General features: G+C 41.4%; 1 protein-coding gene across 8 annotated transcripts in view; it reads left to right on the forward strand.

Moving 5' to 3' along the window:
- The first annotated feature begins 1643 nt into the window (after positions 1-1643).
- Positions 1644-21146, forward strand: part of ZNF711 (zinc finger protein 711) — a 35637-nt gene continuing 16134 nt past the window's right edge. For 7 of the 8 annotated variants that reach the window (XR_011049175.1, XR_011049174.1, XR_011049176.1 and 4 more), the window contains exons 1-7: positions 1644-1721; positions 5863-6456; positions 8986-9090; positions 9916-10446; positions 16916-17074; positions 19567-19713; positions 20315-20452. Coding sequence is in view for 3 of the 8 variants with exons in the window: in XM_068412117.1 (XP_068268218.1) it covers positions 9012-9090; positions 9916-10446; positions 16916-17074; positions 19567-19713; positions 20315-20452 (1054 nt within the window). In the remaining 5 variants the exon portion in view is untranslated. The remainder of the gene's footprint in view (positions 1722-5862; positions 6457-8985; positions 9091-9915; positions 10447-16915; positions 17075-19566; positions 19714-20314; positions 20453-21146) is intronic. The other variant, XM_068412118.1, reaches the window with a different exon arrangement.

Consider the following 21146-nt stretch of genomic DNA (forward strand, 5'->3'; position numbering starts at 1 on the left):
GTTTAAATTGATACACAGAGTGGTGTTTGGGCTTTTGTGCATACTTTGTGATTCGCTGCTGGGCTTTTTGATACTTGGATTCCTGTGATCTTGGGTTTTTTTGGTTCTGTGCTTCTAACCTATGCTTTGGATTGATTGTCCTTGTAATTGCAGCCTTGCTCTGCAAATTTGCATGTTGGGTCTGATGTTGAATGTTGTCTCACACTGTTGGCAATAGCCTTGTTGTTGCTTGTTGCTATTTTATACTCATTTTGCTTTTGAGATTTCCCTTGATATTACTCGAGAGGAATCCAGGACAGATGGATTTTTGTTGAAGAAAGGAATAATTAATCTCTCTGTAGTTCTGCTTTTCTTATTGTATCACCTTGTGAGATTCTCTCTCACCCGTTTCCCCAGGTATTCAGTTTTGTGATTACCTTTTTCAGGTATTTTCCCCCTCATTCCTTAATTGTACTGATCCATTTGAAATTATTTTCTCATTAGAATGTCTGTCTTTTGCTAGAGCTGGAAGAACCGACTAGAATGTTCTTAATACTGTGTTTACTTCAGTGCGTGTCATGTTATGGACAGCTTTACCCCACTATTCTGTTGCTTACCCCCTTAAAAGGAAAAAAAAAGGGGAGGGAGGTCAAATGTAGGAGAGGTCTCAAGTTCTGCGCTAGGCAGGTGAAAGTCCAGGACTAAGAATCTTTTAAGAATAGAGATGCTGGTATTCAGAGACATACCCAAAACGATGAAAAAAAAAAGTGATGAAAATACTGTGATTTATGCCAGCAGTTTCGGGGGTTTCTTTTAATTGTGTCCTTGAAACTAGTAATACTGGCAAGAACGTATTTTAAATACCAAAGCCCATGTCTGTAATGTCATAGTACTGTAGGATACTGAAGTGAGGACAGTGACAGCTGCCTCGACCAGGCGCCTTCATCTTTCTGATGGAGCGAAGGGCGGGTGGGAGGATGCTGACGCTGTGACCAGTTCGTTTGCGATTTCCAATACCCTCTTAGTGTCACACGTGCTTTTGCATTCTCTCTGAAACCGGTGTGTATGTGCAGAAATCAGTGAGATTTGAGTCAGAAAGAGGGCAAAGAACTCCCAAAACGTGCCACCTTACACCGGGGCAGACCGTGTGTACGTGAACACAGGGTTTGCCCGTTTGTCCCTTTCCGTTGCCTTCCAGCGCTTGCGGAAAGGCCCCGTGAGCCAGAGGGCAATCACCGCGGCGGTGTGCCGGAGCCCCCCGGCAGTACCTCCCGCAGGCACGGCGGGTCCCCGCCGTGGTGCCGTGAGCGGGCAGAGCGGCGCGGCCCGCTCCGTGTTCGGTCGGTAACGCTCACGGCTGACGCAGCCCGCGCCTTTCCGCCCTGGGGCCGACGGCCGCCCTGACCGTTACACCGGGTGTCGCCCCTGACGGAGGAGCGGCTGTTCCCGGCGGCGCGGGCAGCGCGCGGGCAGCGGGCGCGGCGCGGCGGGTGCGCCTGCTCGGCGCGCGCTGACGTGCGGCGGCCGCCGCGAGGCCGGCGGCGAGCGGGCGGCGGGGGGAGGGGAGCAGGCCGCGCGCGCTCGCGCCCCGCCGCCCGGCCCAGCCTGTGATTGGTGCAGGCCCGGGCCCGGCGGACCCGAATGCCAGGCCGCGGCGGCGGCGGCGGAGTCCTGCGGCCCGAGCCCCCCCCGCCCCGGGCCCCAGCCCGCGGCGCGGCCGCCCGGCGCGGGGACCCGCACAGGTGAGCGGAGGCGTCGGAGCCGGGCCGGCGGGGATGGGGACAATGGAGGCGGCTAGGCCTCAACGCAGGCCGCGCCCGAGGCCTGCCGGCGCCGCCGCGGCCCTCGGCGGGCCCCGGCCGCGGCCGCCCCTCGGCGGGTGGGCGAGCCTCGGCCCTCGCCGGCTGCTGCCGCGCCTGGTGGGTGCGGGCGGGAGTCAGCGGCGGGCCCTGCGGCTGAGGGGCCTTTTCGGGCGGCCAGAAAATGGCGGAAAACAAGATGTCGGCCGGCGGGGCGGGGAAGGCTGCGGCTCCGCGGGCCGTCGTGCCGCTGGGACAGGGGTTATCCCCGCCTCCCCGTCCCGCGGCCGCCGCGGGACACCCGGCTCCGGTGCCGCGGGGCCGGAGTCAGGCGGCGGCCCGGGCCGTACAGACGGGGCCGCTGCGCCGAGGGGAGGCCGCGGGGTGCGGCGGCCCCTTCCCCGCGCCCCGGCTGCGGGCGGCGGCCCCCGGCTGCGCCGCCGCCCTGCGCCGTCCGCGGGCTCCTTTGTCTCAGCGCTTCCACTCCTCCCTCTGCCGCCTCCTCCCCCGGCGCGGAGGCACCGCTGTCCGCGGCGCGCCTCGGCCCAGCACCGGGGATGGCGCGTCCGGCGCCGCCGCCGGCCGCTCCACGGCTGAGTCAGGCGGGCGGGGGAGGCTCGGCGCCGGGCTGCCCGGCCGGCGCTGCGGGCCCGCCCGCCCCGCCACCGCCGCGCTCCCGCCGCCCGGCGGCGCGCCCGCTCCGCGAGCACGCGCGGGAGAGCCGCGCTGCGCTGCCGCGACCCGCCGCGCTGCTCCGCAGCCGCGCAGCCCCGCCGCGGTGCCCCTGCCGCGGGTCCCGTGCCGAGTGCGGCAGCCGGAGCCGCGGGCAGCCCGGCTCTGCGGTGCGGGTCGCCATTCTCCGCCTGCGATTTCTGTTACGGGAGGTTCTGTTACTGCTGCGGATGTAACCGTGGATGTAAATTCATCCGTTTTATTAATTTATTTAAGAGCCTTAAGCGCGTTTCAGGCAGTAAGACAAACTGTCATTCACTGGTTTTGACTTTGTCATTTTAAATGGGTTTGGAGCGTGGATGCTTTGTAGGTGACCGCAATAAAGGACTTTAAAATGGATGCGTTAGTTTTTAATGCCCAATCTTAGTCTGCAAAGGGCTTGTGTTGTTCTGCACGTTATTTTATGAATTGGGTTCTTCTGCTTAAGATTTCTGCGCAAGCAGGATGTCTCTCATTGCATTTCTATTGGTTGCTGCATTAAAAATCAGGGAAAAAAACACAAAACCCTGAAGTGTATTCAGGGGAAGATAATTCTCTTGTATTCTTATTGAACTTGAATGTTGAGAGATAAGATAATTAGAAAACATCTGGTTTGGATTTTTCAACTACATATGGGTTTGTTATTGTGTTACATTGCTGCATATCGGAGCTTGGTCCTTTTGGGTTAATCAAAATGTCAGTTGCAGCTTAGAAATATCTGCAAGCCCTGACAAAGTATGATGTTGTGTTTTACTTTATTACGTGTAAATAAGACTTAAATGTTATTTAGAAGAAATTCACTATTTTAAATGAGCGCTTAAAGGCTGATGGCGCAAATATGCTTTGTGTGAAAACGTATCACCCGAACATCTTGGGAATAATTGTTTGTGTAAACTGGGGAGATGCTTAGCATTTGCAGGACCACGCTATTTAGGATATAACAAAATGTATTAAATACGGGCTCTTTATGTATGTAGATTTATTAAGTTGTGATTGGCATTTTGTGGAAACATTTTTTACATTATAAAAATTTTAAATATGGCAACAGTGCCTGGAAGCCAACATATTGATTGGGAGCTTCATTGTACCTCTGGGTGCAAGAACGACACCCTTTTTTTTCCTGGGAAGGATAGAAGTGCTGAGGCATTTATTTTTTTCCCTCCTCCTTAAAATACTTTGCTGAAGATCTCTCAATTTAGGGTGCTTTCTGAGAGCTTTCTCAAAGAAAATTAAAATCTTAATGGTTATATTATGAAGAGTAAGCTAAGAATAAATCAATGTGTTTACTAAGAGCAATGTTTATAAGGGCCTCGGCCTTTACCAGTTTTTCAATTGAGTGTTGCTATTTTAAGTGTGTGTTCTTAGGTAGTCCCAAACTGCCAACCATTATCTTTGATTTTAAAAAATACAGTTTACAGTAGTAGTTTATAGTAGTGCTCCTGCCCATAGACAGAGAGGTCATATGTCCCTTTTTTCACTCTACAATTCATTGCCTGGTCTCAGCTGAGCCCTGTCTAAGGAAGAGCTTTGGCATAAAGAACTGAAATAGGTTAAAATCAACCTTCTCCTGAAGCTAGTTAGAAAGAGAACTATATTTTTCAAAAAAGCAAAACAATATCAGATACATACATATTTTTAAAATTTAGCGCTGAGACACTGCTCTGGGAGTCTCCGTTTAGGTTTCATGAAATTCTTCATTTTGGGATCTGATGGTAATTTACTCCTTCCTGGTGCAAGATAGCACGCTATAATTTAAAAAAAAATCAATTAAAATATTAATGGAATGTTGTAAAGTGATACTATTTTATTGGCTGATGCTAATAAAGCGTTTTCACAGTATTTTCTTCTCAATACACAGAGGAGGGGAACTGAGAGGAAAAACTTGAGATTTAATAGTTAGAGGCAAGAGAGGTATGGATGAGTTTAGGATTATAACTATACAGAATTGTGACTTTCTGCTTTACTTCTCTGTCCTTTTTTAAAACATATGATTGGACCAGTTCTTCTCTGATTGTATGGGCATATAACGTGGTGTACTACAGAAAGAAGCTGTGAAGAACCACAGTTAATCCCTGCACTACATTTTTTTGCTATTTCCAACAATAAGATTTACATGCATTTGTAGTGTGTGAAATAAAATGATCTGCACTGCTGAAATCTATGAGCCAATGAGTTGTAGCAGAATCGTGGGCCTTGGCTGTTGTTAGTTGTTCCAGCGTTAGCAGTAAGGGGTTTTCCTGCTGTCACGGCATTTCTTTAAGACACAAAAGTAGATATAAAGAAAACCTCAAAACTCTGACTGCATAGTTGATGCAACTCTGTCCTTCACCCGCATTGAGGATGTAGAAGAGTACACTTAAGTAATGGTGAGGTACCGGCTGCATCAACCGAGGTACAGCTTCAGCATGTTTATTGCTAGTGTGTCATCATCTGCCTCTGTTTTTAGTGGAAGTTAAAGGTACTCATAGTACTGCGTGCACAGAAGGCGCCATCCCATAACTTTGGTAATTTTTATAGTCCTGTGAGCTGCTGGGAAAATACTCCTTTTAGTGATAATTTGCTTTCTTTGCAGAAATTTTAATTTAAATTAAAATTGTAGTCTTACTTTGTATTGAATTTTCTATGTAGCACAGTATGTAATATATTTAGGCATCTAATTATATAACTTGAAAATAAATTAAATTGCTTATTAAGAAGGAAGAAAAGCCTTAGCATATTCTTCCTGTAATCTCAGATTTATATAATTTAAGATAATTTTTTTATCCATTTACATTAAAAAAGAAGGATTATCTGAGTGTAAAGGCTGTGGTCAGGAAATGGTAGAGTATTGCATTAATTCTGAAATTGCTATATTAAATTAGCCATTTATGGTCTACAGGCTGTGTCTTATTCTGTAATAGCCAGTATTCATTAGCTACCTTAAGAGTTTCAGATGGCTGTGACAACAATTTCGGAGTGATAGAACATTGCATGAAGGTTCTGAAGCTGCTTTATAATTCATACAATGGTGAAAGAATTTTGTTTTGGAGCTAAAACTTAAAACTACATTGAAATTTGATTATATGGGTAGAATTGGCTTCGTTAAATCCTTGACTACTTTCCTCATTGATAATGTTTGACTTGTGTTTTTATAATAGCTGCTGGTCTGTGGAACTAACTAACTCTGTTATGGCACCATCAAGGAATTACATTCGAGAATCCTTGTAGCTCTGCAAGGAGAATGTTACGTCGTTGTCGTCCCCAAGAATTAGTATTGTAGATTTAAAGACAATTTGAGAGAAGTAGATTTGGGCAAATAACATGGGGAGAGAGTGTTGAAAGGCTGATAGTGACACTAGGTGATACAAGTTCTTTGGTTCTTTTGTGTTCTCAGTTAAGTTGAGACCTCCTTGGGGTGGATCGATGACTTTTTCTTGAAATTGCCATCGTGGTGGACTGCTTGCTGCTTCCTTCGCTTGAGGATTTCAAGAGTATAAAAGCAGGAATAATCTCTGCTCAGTTCCTTCCTCGACAATGAAGATGCAGTAAGCCTGGATTGTGTTTTCCACATGCTACTTCTTTCTCTTTAAGATTATTTGTTACCGTTTTGTATTTTTTCATATGAAAAAATCCCAAAGACAGAATCGTACCCACCTGGCATGTGTGCCTTGGCCTGCACAGAGTAGGAATTCTGCGTCGCCTGCTGAAGTGAAGGCGTTTAACACAGTCATAAAAAAGGACCCAAGGCAACGTAGCACCAGAATTGACTTTTCCCATCATCTCACCTTGGTGGCTCTCTGCCTGGCGCGAATGACGTCTGGAGCATCAGTTTCCATGTGCAGACCGAGCCTGGTGCCTGACAGGTAGAGCCCGCCTGAGCCTGCGGGTCAGCCCAGCGCGGCGCGGCCCTTGCGCTGACAGAGTGCCAGCATCTCCCTCCTCCATGGCGGCTTGGTTTGGTACCAAGGATCCGGTGCTGTCAGTTCTGGTGAGCCACGAGTGTTGCAGTAGACGTAGTAACTGGCGTTAAGATGCTTTGATCTGTTCAGTTTTTAGGTTCTTTTACCATGGACTCTGGTGCCTGTTATCGATAGAGCTTCATGTTTTAAGAGAAGTTAATGTCACGGCTAGTGCAAAGTTTAGTTTACTTCTGGATTAGTGCGATAGTGTGAGTTGTGTTAGGTGCTCACTCCTTCTGGGTCCCTTGATTCTGGCTTAGAGGTATCTCAGAGGTTTCAGGCACTTCAGCCGTTTATTCTTATGGCTTGGCTTATTTTATTATTCTCCTTGCTTGACTATGTTAGCTCTTAACTATTGTGGTGTATTTCATTGCAGTAGGGTTGTCAAATGTGCCATACCACAAAGTACTTCAAGTTTCTGTCATGTTTCAGATTTAGGTGAGCAGATTTAAACAAATTCTTGCAGTAGGATAGAGGTTAACTTTTTATGAGAAGAGCAAAATCAAGGTTAGTAGTACAACAGTACAAGTACCATATTTTTGAGACTTGCTCTTAAAAGCATTTGTACTTCCCTATTCATCTCTGCATCACCCAGCCCCAGGTGGTTCTGACTTGAGCTCTTATTCTGCATTCACTTCCCACAGCTCCTGAAACTGCGTTTTCTGTGTGATACTGTCACTTATTTCCAATTCTTGGATATGAGAGGGCAGCAAAGTACAAGATTTTAGTCTTGTGTAACGGAGATTTTTTTTAAGCTAGAGATTGTTCACCTATGAAAGCCTTGCTGTCTGCATATTCCTGTAGCTGCTTGTATGGAGTCACTTCATCTGCACTCAGAACTTGTGTAAAAATCTTTTGGGTTGCAGCAAATTGCAAAATAATTCAGAATCCCCACACTTTAATGCATAGTAGCAATGCATGTAACATGGAGGAATGCTAATTTATCCGTCTCCCTTGTGTTTTATGGAAACACTCTGTCAAATGTTACATGCTTTCTCTTTCTCTGGAAGCAAGTTTGTGTAGCTGTACCTTAGGAAAGAGATTGAGCATCCTCCTGACAGGTATGATGCCAGAAAGGGAGATCTTGGTAAAAATGAGTTCAGTGAGAAGCTCAACACTTACTCTCCATGTGTGAAAATCCTTGGATGTAATTGGAATTGCATTTTAATGAATGCGAGAATCTCAGTGGTAAAACTGAGAGTAAAGCTGGCATGGCTGTGTGGCACGGCGTGAGGAACTGGTGCAATTTCAAGAGACTGAGGAAAATAGGCAAGTCTGACAAAAGAGAAATAGGGAAACAGAAGCCCCTAAGCATTAAGGGGAATTAGAAGAGTCAAAGGAACAAAGCAATTGTCAGAAACAAAAGAAAAGGAAGAAAATGAAGCTAAAGATGTAACAGTGAAGGAGAACAGCGGGAAGATACAGAGAGTTGGCGGGTTGGTTTGGTCAGAAGCTTTAAAGGATCAGTTTTCTATTAGAGGGATATTGCACATAGCTGCATAGGAGCGGCTTTTTCCTGGCAGCAGAAATGAGGCAGCACAGAAGGGACGGTGTGGGAAGTTAAGATTTGTAGAATAACCTGATGGTTTTGAAATAAAATGTCAACCAACGTGAAAAACTCTGAAAGAATCTGAAAAATCGATACTCCCAATACAATTCTCAACTTTCTTCGGTGCTCCACACATCCGTGATCACCAGTCTGGGTAATTAGTTAAAGGGTATATACAGACAGGGGTAGAGCAAAGGTGACTTCTTCAAGCATAGTTGCTGATATATGTTATTATGGTAAGGCAAGTAGTTAGTAATGGCATGTGTGCGCTGTTGATGTCCAACTTGCATTTCTTGCTTTACAGACAGCTACAGTTTGTTTAAGACAACGTTAATTTGCTTCTTGACAAAGTTTCTGCTTCTAGATAGTAAGTGACCTGTAACTAGGTTCATTGTTTACTAACATGTCATATTGTTTTGTTACTGTGGCCTGATGCTACTGCTGGTATTGCAGGTGAGATCTTTGCAGTCAGTCAGTGAGCTGTTACCCTATGGAGGTAGTCTGATAAAACTGCAAAAATATTTTAATGTTCAGTTTTCAGTGGGGAAATTGAAGATTTAGGCATTTCTTGTGCTTACTGCTCCTAGAAATAAAGTAATGTTGAGGTCTCTACCTTTGCGTGGTGAAGGTAAGTAGAGAACACTTTCCAGTTGAGTTCTACAGAATATAAATGGAACTGTTCTAGGCCAGGCAGTAAGCAACGACTTCAGTAAAAAACACTTTTAAGTCCTGAGCAAGAATACTGACTTGTTTGGTTTCACTTGCATGTGGGATTTGTTTGATTATTGTAGAACTACTTATGGATGGAAACATTTTCAGGATTTTATGTCCAAAAAGTATAAACCCAAAAGAATAAAGCGAAGTGAATGGTGTGAAATACTGCTTGCTTTTTTCTTGAAGTTTTGAATAAATACTTCTCTGTGTTTGTCAGTGTGACACGTTAATCCAGTGAAGTGAATCAGCACAATAACACTGTTGAACATAAATTCTGGTTTTGCTTTTCTTGCAGTTATTTGTGAATACACTTAGCTGAATATGGATCCAGGTGGTGGAAGCCTTGGGCTGCAAACACAAGAATCCAAAATGCCTCACACTATGATTATGCAGGATTTTGGTAAACATTTTAACTATTAAAAATAATGAATAAAATCAAGACTGTTTTTCAGATTTTTGCTGTACGTTTAGAAATGATATAAAGATGTGGAGTTGACTAATATAAATGCTGTTTGCATGAGTTTTTTGAGAAAATTCAAAATGTAAGGTGGTGTATAATATGTCTTTGTATACTTTGGTTACTGATCTTGAAATAGTCACTTATTCCAAAATATTGAAGTAATTCTGGAAAAAAAAAAAGAAGTAGTTAAGTCTGTGGCCCAAAGTGCTCTAGATGAGACAGAAAATGTTATCTGGAGTTCAGTGGTTTTGTGGTGCGTGTGCTTCTGCTTGAAATCCCATTGACTGGTTGTTACACCTCCAACATACAGGAGATGTAACTAACATCCAGTACAGATGTAAACAACATCTGAGCTTTTGTGTGCTTGCCTTGATTGCTGTCTCCAGTTCTCCTTTAGGGTATTTCAGTAAAGGTGAAGGTTCAAATTGCTGCTGTAATCAAACCTTTTCTAACTGGAATTTAGAAAAAGGTGAAATTGCAAACTGGCCTGTAGTTTTTAGCATATCAGCATTGTAAAATCTAACTCTGGGGCAAACTCCACATTATGTTTTAAAGAAGTGGCATGTTTTGTTTTTCTTATTTTAAAGAATACAGGCTGCTTTGGATAGTCTTTATTGCGTGAAATGCAAAATGTAGGTTCTTGAAATGTAACAGATTAGTACATCTGTGTTTAACTTATCTATGCAATTATTCCATTCCTCAGATAAAGTAATTGCTAATGTGCTAATTTTAACACTTTTCTCCTCACTCGTAATTGTTTCATAGTGGCTGGAATGGCTGGCACTGCTCACATTGATGGAGACCATATTGTTGTATCAGTCCCCGAAGCTGTCCTAGTTTCTGATGTTGTTACCGATGATGGAATAACTCTTGATCATGGCTTAGCAGCTGAAGTTGTCCAAGGACCTGACATCATCACTGAAACTGATGTTGTAACAGAAGGTGTAATTGTTCCCGATTCCGTTTTGGAAGCTGATGTTGCTATTGAAGAAGCTTTAGATACCAGTGATCATGTTTTGACTTCTGATCTAATAACAGAAACCGTTAGAGTTCCTGATCAGGTTTTTGTGGCTGACCTTGTTACGGGTCCTGATGGACATCTGGAGCATGTGGTGCAAGACTCTGTGTCAGGAGCCAACTCGCCTACAATGGTTTCAGAAGAAGTTCTCGTAACGAACTCAGATTCTGAAGCAGTCATTCAAGGGGCTGGTACTGTTCCTGGCTCCACAGTGACTATAAAAACAGAAGACGATGACGATGGCAAGAGTACATCTGAAGACTACTTAATGATATCTTGTAAGTTAAACAAAGGTAGATATAAACAGGAGATTATCTGAAGTAGAAGTGGTCTGGTGGGGAGAAGTTACGATAGCTGGACTCTTGCTGCATTCTGTGCTGGAACTCTCAAATACTAGTCTGTTGCCCAGTTAATTCTCGGTGCCTGGGTTTGGGTTTTCTTGATGAAAAATCCATTATCACTGATACAGCAAAAAAGAGAATGACGTTCATGCCGTTGAGTGAATGAGTCTGTATGTTTGTGTTTCTGAAAGAGATATTCCTGAAAATTAAGAAAAACACATTGGAAAGTTAAACATTCCACATGTTTTGAGTCTTAGTACTTTTTTAAAAAATACATAGGTATATTACCATGTTATGTAGATTCGTGTAAAAATAACTTGTGTTTAATCAGTAGCATCCAACAAAGAAATAGGTTTTTTAAGATATCTGACTCACAAAAGTTTTCTCTTGTGTGTCCACAAAATACTGTTTGTTTAGCTGTATTAAAAATGATGATAGGCATTTTATTGTATGTTGTGCTCTTCTGAACTGAACTTGGCATTAAGGGATTGTGCACGTTACTGGGTTGGCTCCCTGACACTGGACAGTGGCTGCCCGTTTCAGTTCCCACACAGCATTCAGCTCTTTGAGGAAGCTGTATGGTCCTGTACTACTTGTTGAGTGAGAGCTACTGAAAGGACCTTGGGTATATTATGTTTCTTCAGTGGTTAAATTATACTTAAGATACCTGTTCTTATTATTACACAAATTTGATAAAATGTAGATTTTTGACTTCTTCAAATTAGTTATTGAAATGTGAGTAGGTCAAAACAGATTTTATTTAGTCAGAAGCAATATCTTAAAAAAAAAAAAGGACAATGCCAAGTGTGTCAAAGTGTCAGTCTGTTCACAGCAAGCTGCATTTATTAAAAATTTCAAGGCGGAGGACATGATTATAACGATTTCCATATTTCATAGCATTTATGCCCCTGATGCAAAATATATTTTTGGTATTTATTTTTTTTTCAGTATAGGATGGACAGCAATGTTTTTTTTGTCATTCTATCATTAGTGTAATGCCATATGTCAATAATAGAAGTCAAAAAGGGTTTTTTGGAAAAAGAACCAAAAAAACCTCAGTCTAAAAGCGAATTAGACCTAGAACAGAAAAATTGCTGTGTGTTTGTGAATAAAGGAACACCATTTTTGCAGTCAGTTGTTTCATTGAAAAAATTCCTCCTTTCTGACAGAGTACTTATGATGAGTTGTATTCTGTAACCGCGATATTTCCAACTGCACCTTTGTAATTGTAAGTAAAGTCATCTTTGGAATTCCTCGTAAGATAGAGAAGTGTGATTGATAGTGATGATCACTGCACTTAGACCAGAGCAGCTTCAGCTTTCAGTGACATTACCTGATGACCCCAGCTGTGTCTGATACATTCCTAGTTTTATCAGCTGTTCTCAAGCCTACCGATGGCTTTTGCAGTGTTTTTGAAGCCAGTTTGAGACCAAGTTTTCAGCAAATTACATTTATATATATATGTATAATCATGATATGCCTGAATAATCACAGTTGGAAGCTACATTATTAATCTAGAATTTTGGTTTAAGTAATCTTTTTAGGTAAACTAAGGCAGTTTTTTGCCTCGCTAAGTTTTGAGGCTGTATTATGCCGGCTGTGCCACCTTGACCCAACAAAGTATCTGCTATTGATTTTTTTCTCAGCGAAAATGAATCAATCTTACTCAGTTGTTCATTTTTGGAGTTTTCTTTTAAATGGTTTTACATTAGCCTTGGATTTGTTGTGTTTATGAAGATATCTGTTGTGTAGAATAGATAAATGCCTCAGTTTATCAAGCAGTCAAAAACCCTTATTATTTTAAGTTATCTTACTGTTTTGTTGGGAGTTACAGTTTAAATACACTGAAAGGTGATTTTTCACCATTTTAAGATGACATTCCCGTGTAGATACTTTATACACTATTGGTAATTATATTTTTGTGTAAATACTTTTTGGAAAATAGTAAGTTTGTCTTGATAGTTCTGTAAACTAGCTGTATGTGATTTTGTAACCAGAAATTTTCACTAGAAGATTGTCCCCACTGTGCTATCTCGGTGCAGATGAATTCAGCTTTTTAAAATCAGCCTTATAAGACTTAAAAACCTTTTTTTGATTCGTTCACAACGTATGCCATGGGATATGCGTGATCCCTTGTTCTAAACCTCCAGAATACCTGTTTAAAAGGGACTTGTTAAAAAGGAAATTAATACAGAGTGAGTGCCTACGGTGTGATCATGAGCCCAGCCCGTCTCATACCGAGATGGGAAAATTGTGAACAGCACATCCCGTTTTGCCAGGAAGGAGCTAGCACGTGCGTCGCTTAAAGCGTACCCTCTTTTGTTTTTCAGGTTTGCGATATTCAGACCCACAGCGGATTGCCAGCTCCTGATCCGTGTGTTGGCCCTGCATGCACTATGTTGGTGACCTCATACCCACCACAGAACAACACTGGAGCTGGCCTTTAGGGGTAAGGTACTGTTCCACCACCACCTCCTTTTTAGTATGTGTTACGTAGTTTGCTAAACATTTTAGTATTAGTACTCCTATATTGTAACCTATGGCATATAAAGTAAGTACCTCAGACATCAGAAGAATATGAAAAGTTGTAAAACCACAGGACTTATCTTGCCCTCATGTTATCCCTGTGGGCTCCTATGGTGGGTGTGATATCACCAGCATAGTGCATGCTGAGGCATCACATGAATTGGGAGCTGGCAATCCACGGTGAATCTGGACATCACACACCTGAAAACAGCAAAGTAAGGTAAGTTTAAAATTGGAAGTGTGCTGGGTTTTCCTTTAAACCTTGTTTATTCAGGAGGATTCAGCCTATATTTATAAAGGTTCTCTGTTGTGTTTTTTCAGTTAATTTTAAGTGATGAGATAATAATATGTAGTGCTTCTGGTGGATGAGTCAGATCTGGAAGACACTTTCATATTCCACTGACATAAAGTAAGCATTCCTGTTCCTGAGAACTATCACTGGGAAAAGTCATCAGATAATTTGGCACTGATGGGTTAGCAGTCTGTGACTGAAATCATATTACTTGGACAACAGAATATTTTCATGATCTGTTTTTAAAAAAAGTCCTAATAATTTGGACCTTGACAAAGATTACATGTCCTGCTGTGTTGATTGTTTTCCCTTATCTAAATGTGTTTGAAAATAGATTGAAACCATGAAATTTATGTCATGTATGACAGCAGTTTAAGCAGTAGCAGTTGCCAGTGCAGTGTCTTTTGCTGTGGTGGTGTTTGAAACAAAAGGCAACATCTTAACAAATGCATTCTGTATCAGTATCATTTTCTCAGTCCAGTTTATATTTTTCAAATTTTGTTGTGTTACACTTTGGCTTTTTTAGAAAAGTGATTCCAGAGGCCCTGGATACACAGGCTTCCTGATGTGTTTCCATTACTCTAGCTTAAATTGTAGAGGCTAAAGATCTTTGAAAAAACACAGAATGGATGATGGTGTGGGAATAACCACTAATTTTAACAATAATGTTGTAAGTTTTCCCCTCTAAGACAGGGCTCCCTGTTTTTTAAAGGATATTAAAGATTTGTGGGCTTTACTTGAAATGGTAAAATACAGCATGTGAGCATACGTGCTATATTCATGTATTTTATTTTATATTTTTGGCTGAAAATATTTAATCTTATAAAAAATGTGAAATCGAAAAATTCCTCATTCTTTTTCTTTACGTAATCTTTGTTGCATTGCAATTGATGACCTGGTAAGGCAACTAATCTAAAATTGTGTGTTTATTCTTATTTCACCAGGTACACAGTGGTGTACAGTCACTATCACCCAGTATTTTAGTTAAATAGTTGGAAATTTTTGCTATAAAGAAAACTTCTTATCAAATATATGTGATTACTCCCCTGTTCAGTAGGAAGTTGCTGTTGTTAAATAACCTTCCAGTACTGAAATACTTATTTTCTATGTTAAGCTGATAATGTGTTATGTTTATAAAATTTGTGAGTTTAGAAAAACTTGATGTTGCTTGAGTTGCAGGTTTGAAAATAACTTTACTACCACCTACCAATTCTAAAATAACAGTAACAGCTTGCAATTAGTGATGTCTTCCACCTAGCCTTTAAATATTATTTCTGCATTTTGGCAGCAGGTCTAGTCATATAGCTATAGATATAGTCACTCGTGCCTTGTGCCGTTAGTCACCTCCAGTCCTTCAAAGACTCATACATACAGTAGAAATGTTCATTCTACTAAAATCAAACGTACGTGTATCATTTTGAAGAATTTGGATAAGAAACTTTTATACGTGTTAAAAGCCATGCAGAAAAGAAAATGGTCTTTAATAAATTCAGACATAGTGGATGTATGGAAATACTTTTTCCAAGATAAGTATCTTGTTGCATCTTCCCTTTTCCTGTTAGTAGAGGATGCGTAATCCTCTCTTCTTACAACTCCATTGTGGCAGCATAAGACCTTTCAGTTAGCAGATGGGGTAACACTCCCGTACTGGATATAAAGATGTGGTAATAACCTGATGCTGGTATGCTTAAGTGTCAGAGGAATACGCCATGCTCTCCACTGTGGCCATCTCATCTGTGGTGGTCATGCTCTTACTGTTCTCGTGTCCTGCAAGGTACCGTGGACGCCATGCAGTACGTGCCAGATTCTAACAGATTAAGCTGTTGATGTTGCTGGCATTGATTTTAATAGAGATTTAGAATGTTTTCAGTTAAAAGCAGAAACACTTTTCCTGAGGAAACTTTTATTTATTTCTACTGATCCAAGCGTGTTATTTTTTTGGCAATGCAATTAATCTCATTTACAAAAAGAAACAGGTAGAACATAGCATTTTTCTAATGTTTTCCATTTAATTTTCATCAAAATATATAATTTTCAGAGCTTCTAAAATTAAATACTTACTTGTACTTACCTACATTATATCTAGTTCTGTCCTCAATAACTTCTATACTCTTCTAATGCAGTCCAAGATTTGTGAAATAGAAATAAGGTTCCTCAGCGTGGGGATGAAAAGCAGTGTTAGTTCAGTTTACTCCTGCCCGTGGGTGGGAAGAGCTTGGTTTGGCATTGCTGTGGTGGGTCCCCGCCCGGCTGCAGGAGAGGCGTCTGCTCCTTGGTGAGCAGGTTCTGAGTATTAGAAAAGCTTAAAGGAACTCCTGTTCACCTCGTACACCAGGCTGTAGCCTGAAGTAGTCAGAAGCAGCTCTTCAAGGGCAGTCATCACTGCACTGAGGGCAGGGAACTTAAGAGGGGCACTGGGAGCCACTGCAGCCATCCCAGGGTAAGCTGTCCTCTCCTCAGGGCCCTCAGTGTCCGCACTGAGTAACTCTTAGTCATGAAACACTGCTGTCGCTGCGATATTAATTTTAATGATTTTTTTATATCTAGTATGTATATATTTTAATATAATGTATGCAGTAAATCACAGCTTCCCTGGAGTGTGTTAACTCCAGATTTTGTTTACGTGTTGTGGCATTGCTCTCTGTTTAGAGGACATCAGTGGGTGTTAAGCTTTGCACGGTGTTGTGTTGGCCATCTGCACGGGAACGAGTTTTATCCCCTGAGAGAAGAGTGTTGGCAATACGTATGTCAGAAAGATGCTTAGTTCAGTGGCCTCCATACTGGCAGTTTGGGTATATGTATGGATATCTGTGTGAATATCCTTTTTACCAAAATAGTGTTACTTCTACACTTTTAATAGTTTGAATGTGATTTTTGTTGTATAAATAAAATGAGCATTTTGTATACGTAGACCAAATAATCAGAGTGACTAAGTTGCATACATAAGGAATGAGAAGTCAGTTTCACGTAGTAGTATTTGTATTTATATTCACTGCATCTTTTAATCAGGTGTATATTATACAGTAATCTTTGTTAATTTGTATGTTTTCAAGTGATAAAGTGGTTAAAATCGTGATTTCTTCTAGGGTGAAGATGTAGTCAAATTTTTGATGCTCACTTCTTTCACTGGGAATATACTCAGTCATCACTCTTAATAAGAGGATCAGCTACTAAATTTTAGTCACCAGTATCATAGAGCAATGAAACTTTTTGGGACTCTTAGACTGTAACAGGCAATTCTGGGTTGATTTTTAACATTTTTTGATAGATGTTTAATTTTACTTATTGATACATTTTTGCTTTCCAAGTGTAGTAGTTCCAGACATAACCAATTAACACACTTTTTGATGACAAGCTCCCTGTTGCGTTCTTCATTCTGTAATTCTTGCTGTGTTTCTGGGGTTACAATAAAATGAGTGCTGAACGTCTGGGATCTCTTTTAAGTATCTTAAGATGACCTGTTTTATAAAGGCTATTTATGATTACAAACTATGCATGGGAATAATAGTGGAGAAAATCATGCTACTGATTACTTTGACTTTTAAAAAATGTGTTTGAACCTCATTATTATTGTCTTTATCTTTACAGTGGATGATGTTGGAGAAAAGTTGGACCACATAGGAAGCACTCCCTTGAAAATCAGTACCGAGGTGACAAATGATGACGTTGCTAAAGACGACGGGTTTGGTTCAGAAGTTATCAAAGTGTACATATTTAAAGCTGAAGCCGAAGATGATGTCGAAATAGGTACCTTTTAAATACTGTGTCTTCTTCCAGTAGTTTGAAGTATTTCAGGGTCTTTTTGTTTGTTGTTCTTAATTTCATGTAGTCCACTGACTGGAACGATGTGTAGAATGTGACATTTGTGGAGGCTGCCCGTATGCGGTAAATGCTGGGTATGTATTAGTCTCAAGTTCTGTTTTGATGAGCAGGATTTGTTTTCAGGCAGCCAAAGCCCACAAGTAGAAGTGGTTGGGGGTCTGCAGCTGTTTTTCAGATGCTGCTTTTCTGTGTGTCGGCACGGAAAAGTCTCTAGAGTGGATTCCTGTCATTGAACGGTGTTCGGTGGCCTTAATGCAGAGAGAGGGGAAGATTGCTGGGGCTTTAGGGACACAGTCATTTCCAAACCTAACCAAGACACTCAGAATTGCCTTGCAGTTCTCTTTTGCAAAGGATAGATCCAGCACTCCCAGGTGCTTTGCAAGTGGAGGTACAGCTAACCCATGTTCTGTTCTTCATAATTTGTAAAAGTGGAGTCCCCCTTACAGTTGTTTTCAGAGCTGAAACCTCTAGCACATTCCACTTCACCTTTGCGTTTAGGTACTGAAACTCTGCCTCACTGGAATGTATCTGGCCTGGAGCCCCAGAGCCATTCACAGGGCAAATCGGCCTGTCTTAGGAGATGCTCAGTAGCTTTTGCAGCATGATAAAGTGTAGATTTTGGAGACAGTTAATCAAGTTCTTCACAATGCTGCCAAAGTAGCTTAGCATATTTTACTATCCTGTTTGGAACAGAGAGTATCTGATTCAGCTGAAGGTTAGTATTTTTGTAAGGCCCTGGGATTTTCAGTATGAAAATTCAGTATTTTCCTTTCAAGAATGAGAAGGAGGTTGTGAAGATCATGTGCTTTCTGAGACCACAGGGAAAGGATCTAGAGAAGCAGCATCTTAACATCCCTTATGTATTGTGACATCTGTTTCATCTGCCAGTTCCTACATGAATTGCCAGGCCGAGTTCTTGAAATATGGTTTCTCCCTCTGGGGATAGATTGTCAGTCTTGAGGGACAGACTCCTAATGCAGCAGCAGGAAGAATCAAAATCTCGTATGGCTGAAAACTAATTTACAGCAGGGATGTTCTCATGAGCTACTCTCAGTGCCTCTGATGTAGCCAGGAGGTAGTCCTGGCAAATTACCCCATTCATTACTGGTGAGTACTTCCCCTTGGAAAGAGCTGGTTGTGTTGATAACGTGCATTTGCTGCTCAGCATTAAGGAATGTGGAAACTGAGGTGACAGTCTTCACAAAGAATATCCAAGATGCAGGTTTATCCATTAACAGTATTTTCTTGATCTTTTTGTACGTAGGGGTGGGGTGGAGGGCTGTTATTAAGTGTCATCCCTTTGCATTGCAGTCTAGGTGCTTTGATAAATGTCCTGGCAAAGCCACTTTTGACAAAAAAGATAAAAATGGGCTTGGGTGGCGCAGATGTTTGGTGAAGTCTCCCATTTACAAAGCACAGGGAGTGATGGATCAATGTACTTGATTTGGACTCAGCCACCTAGCTAAGCATTTTTCATCAGGACCTTTCATAGCAGCGAACAAGGACTCTTGGTATACCAGGTGTTAGCTTGTTCTGCCATAGTCTGCAGCTTCTGTGCTCACTGTTCAGTCCCTGAGATGCATGGAAGACTAAGCATCAATATTTACCTGCCAGCGCTCTCTGACTCAAGCAGCAGTATAAAGTTCCAGGCTGGAACTTGTTCTTTTGCCTCTTGTTCAAGTAAGTCAGTGGGCCAGAGCTTGTTAGTCACTCGGAGCGGGACCGTGTGGGCAGGTGTTCCTCTTCTTTCCAACTGATACTCTTCAGATTGTGTTGTCTCCAGGGATTCGGTGCAGCACCTTACATCTCTGCTAGTCTGTCTCTGTAGGTAATGTTCTTGTTGAAATAATTGGCAGTAACAGTTGCTCTCTCATGGCTTGAGAAGCGTGACCCCAGTATAAGTTACTACTCCATCCGGTGTAATGAGTCTGGGACATACGCGTTAGGATCTTTGTAGGAAAAATTGCCTAAGAATCTGTTTTTGCAAAGTGATTAAATAGGATTTTGGGAGAGGAAGGGCGGAAAGAATTAGCTGTTTACATCTCAAAAGAGAATTTAAAGGCTGTGTTCTTGGCAAGATCAGATTTACAGTCATTTTTGTGGTGGGCATGGGCAGATGTATGTTTCCAGTCGCACCTGAGTTCACTGCTAGTGTGCATAAAAGGCTCTTGGTCCTCCTTGGGTAGTGGTGGTCCAGTCCTGAATTTATCAGGAGACACTGAGAGAACTTTTTCCTTATGTGCCCCAAAGTACCAAACTTGCATGATTTTATGACAGACGTGAATGTCAACACATTTAATTGGAGTTTTATGGAATAGCTTTGTTGTAAATAAGAAAAAATACTTAAATCTGAAATTAATCTTAACAGTGGCATTTTTTTACATTTGCTTAATGTGTTTAACTTCTCTTTGTTAAAGGTGGGACAGAAATTGTCACAGAGAGTGACTTTCACAATGGACATTCTGTAGCTGGAGTAATTGAACAAGGAGGTGTTGGTAGAATGCAGCGAGAAAAAATGGTTTACATGGCTGTTAAGGACTCTTCTCAGGAAGATGAAGACATTAGTAAGCATAATAAGAAACATTTTTGTTTCTCATGCTGTTTTGTACAACAATATAAACATCATTCTCGAGGACTTTTTTAATTTTTCTGAAGGATTCTTCAGCCTGAAGTAGTAGAAACTAAGCTCATCTTCCCTAAAAATAAAGAGCAGGCTGTAATTATTTTAAAGTGATGTGGATAAATGCACTTTGTGCATACTGTATGCAATCATTTCATTATTTATATTAAATTTAACATGTCCGTGGATGAAGTTAATGAGGTTAGTCAAATTTGTCATTGTTCTGTTTTCCTACTGTGAATTGCCTTGTTTAGTCAGCTTTCTGGCAAAGTGGCAAAGAAATGTCATCAGTTACAAGTTTATAAGTTTGTATATTTGAATTTATGTTGGTATTTATTCTGGTTTTATATTTATTGATACGTATTTTCTCTCTTTAAGGAATGTCTGAATAAACTATGATCCCCTAAGGGAAGGGGTGGTTCTAAATGCCAAAAGAAGAAAAGTAATTTGTAATGGATATCAATCAGAGTGAGAGCAAATTAAATGAAGGAAAATCTAGGATGAGCAGAATAAAATTAAAGATTTATTCTCCTCCTTTAATCCAGGCTGTGCTGAAATAGCAGATGAAGTTTATATGGAAGTTATTGTAGGTGAAGAAGAAGCTACATCGCTTCCAGACACACAGCTTGAAGACTCTGGCGTGAATAAAACTTTTGTCCCTGTTGCTTGGGCTGCTGCTTACGGTAGGAATCTGTGTGCTCATTCTCTGAAAATCCCTTCCGTTATTTTCTCCCTAATCTAGCTTCCAGAATCTCTGTGCAGATGTGATAATCTCTCACCTTGTCCTAGGGGTTTGGAAACAACTCCTTGTGATCTTTCAGCAGTGTCAGTTAGTGGAGTTGATGAAATGATGTGAAAAATTATTTTGACATCATTCATGACCTTTTACACATAAGGTCCCTAGCTTTTTGTTCAGTTCAGTATGAAGAAAACAATTCCATTTTTACATTGGTGGGTTTTTTTCAAGTGCTGGCCTGTCAGACAGTTACGATTACTTTAGTAGTTGATTGTCTTGCATATAATAGTAGGAATAAATGTGTAAATATGTTGCTAATAATTTCAGTTTATATACCTGTTTTAAGCCTGTTAGTCCTTCAGGTTAGAAACAAAAAGAAAAAAGTAGTTTGTTCTCTGCAGCCGTGCTTCAAATAGAAGTGTCTTACCAGGATACATTGCGAATTCTGAATATTCTTTTATTTCATGTTCTTTTCTCAGATTTTGGCATGTTAAATGTATATTAGGAGGGTATCAGGTCATCCATGGTTTATGTTGTAATTAAGTAAGCAAGTCAGTTGTTAAAATTCATTGGTATGATACTTCTGAGCACAGTAGCTGGGCTGATAAAGTGGTTTAGAACCACAGAGCCTTGGCACACAG

This window comes from Nyctibius grandis, chromosome 13, assembly GCF_013368605.1.
Source record: "Nyctibius grandis isolate bNycGra1 chromosome 13, bNycGra1.pri, whole genome shotgun sequence".
Classification (NCBI taxonomy): Eukaryota; Metazoa; Chordata; class Aves; order Nyctibiiformes; family Nyctibiidae; genus Nyctibius; species Nyctibius grandis.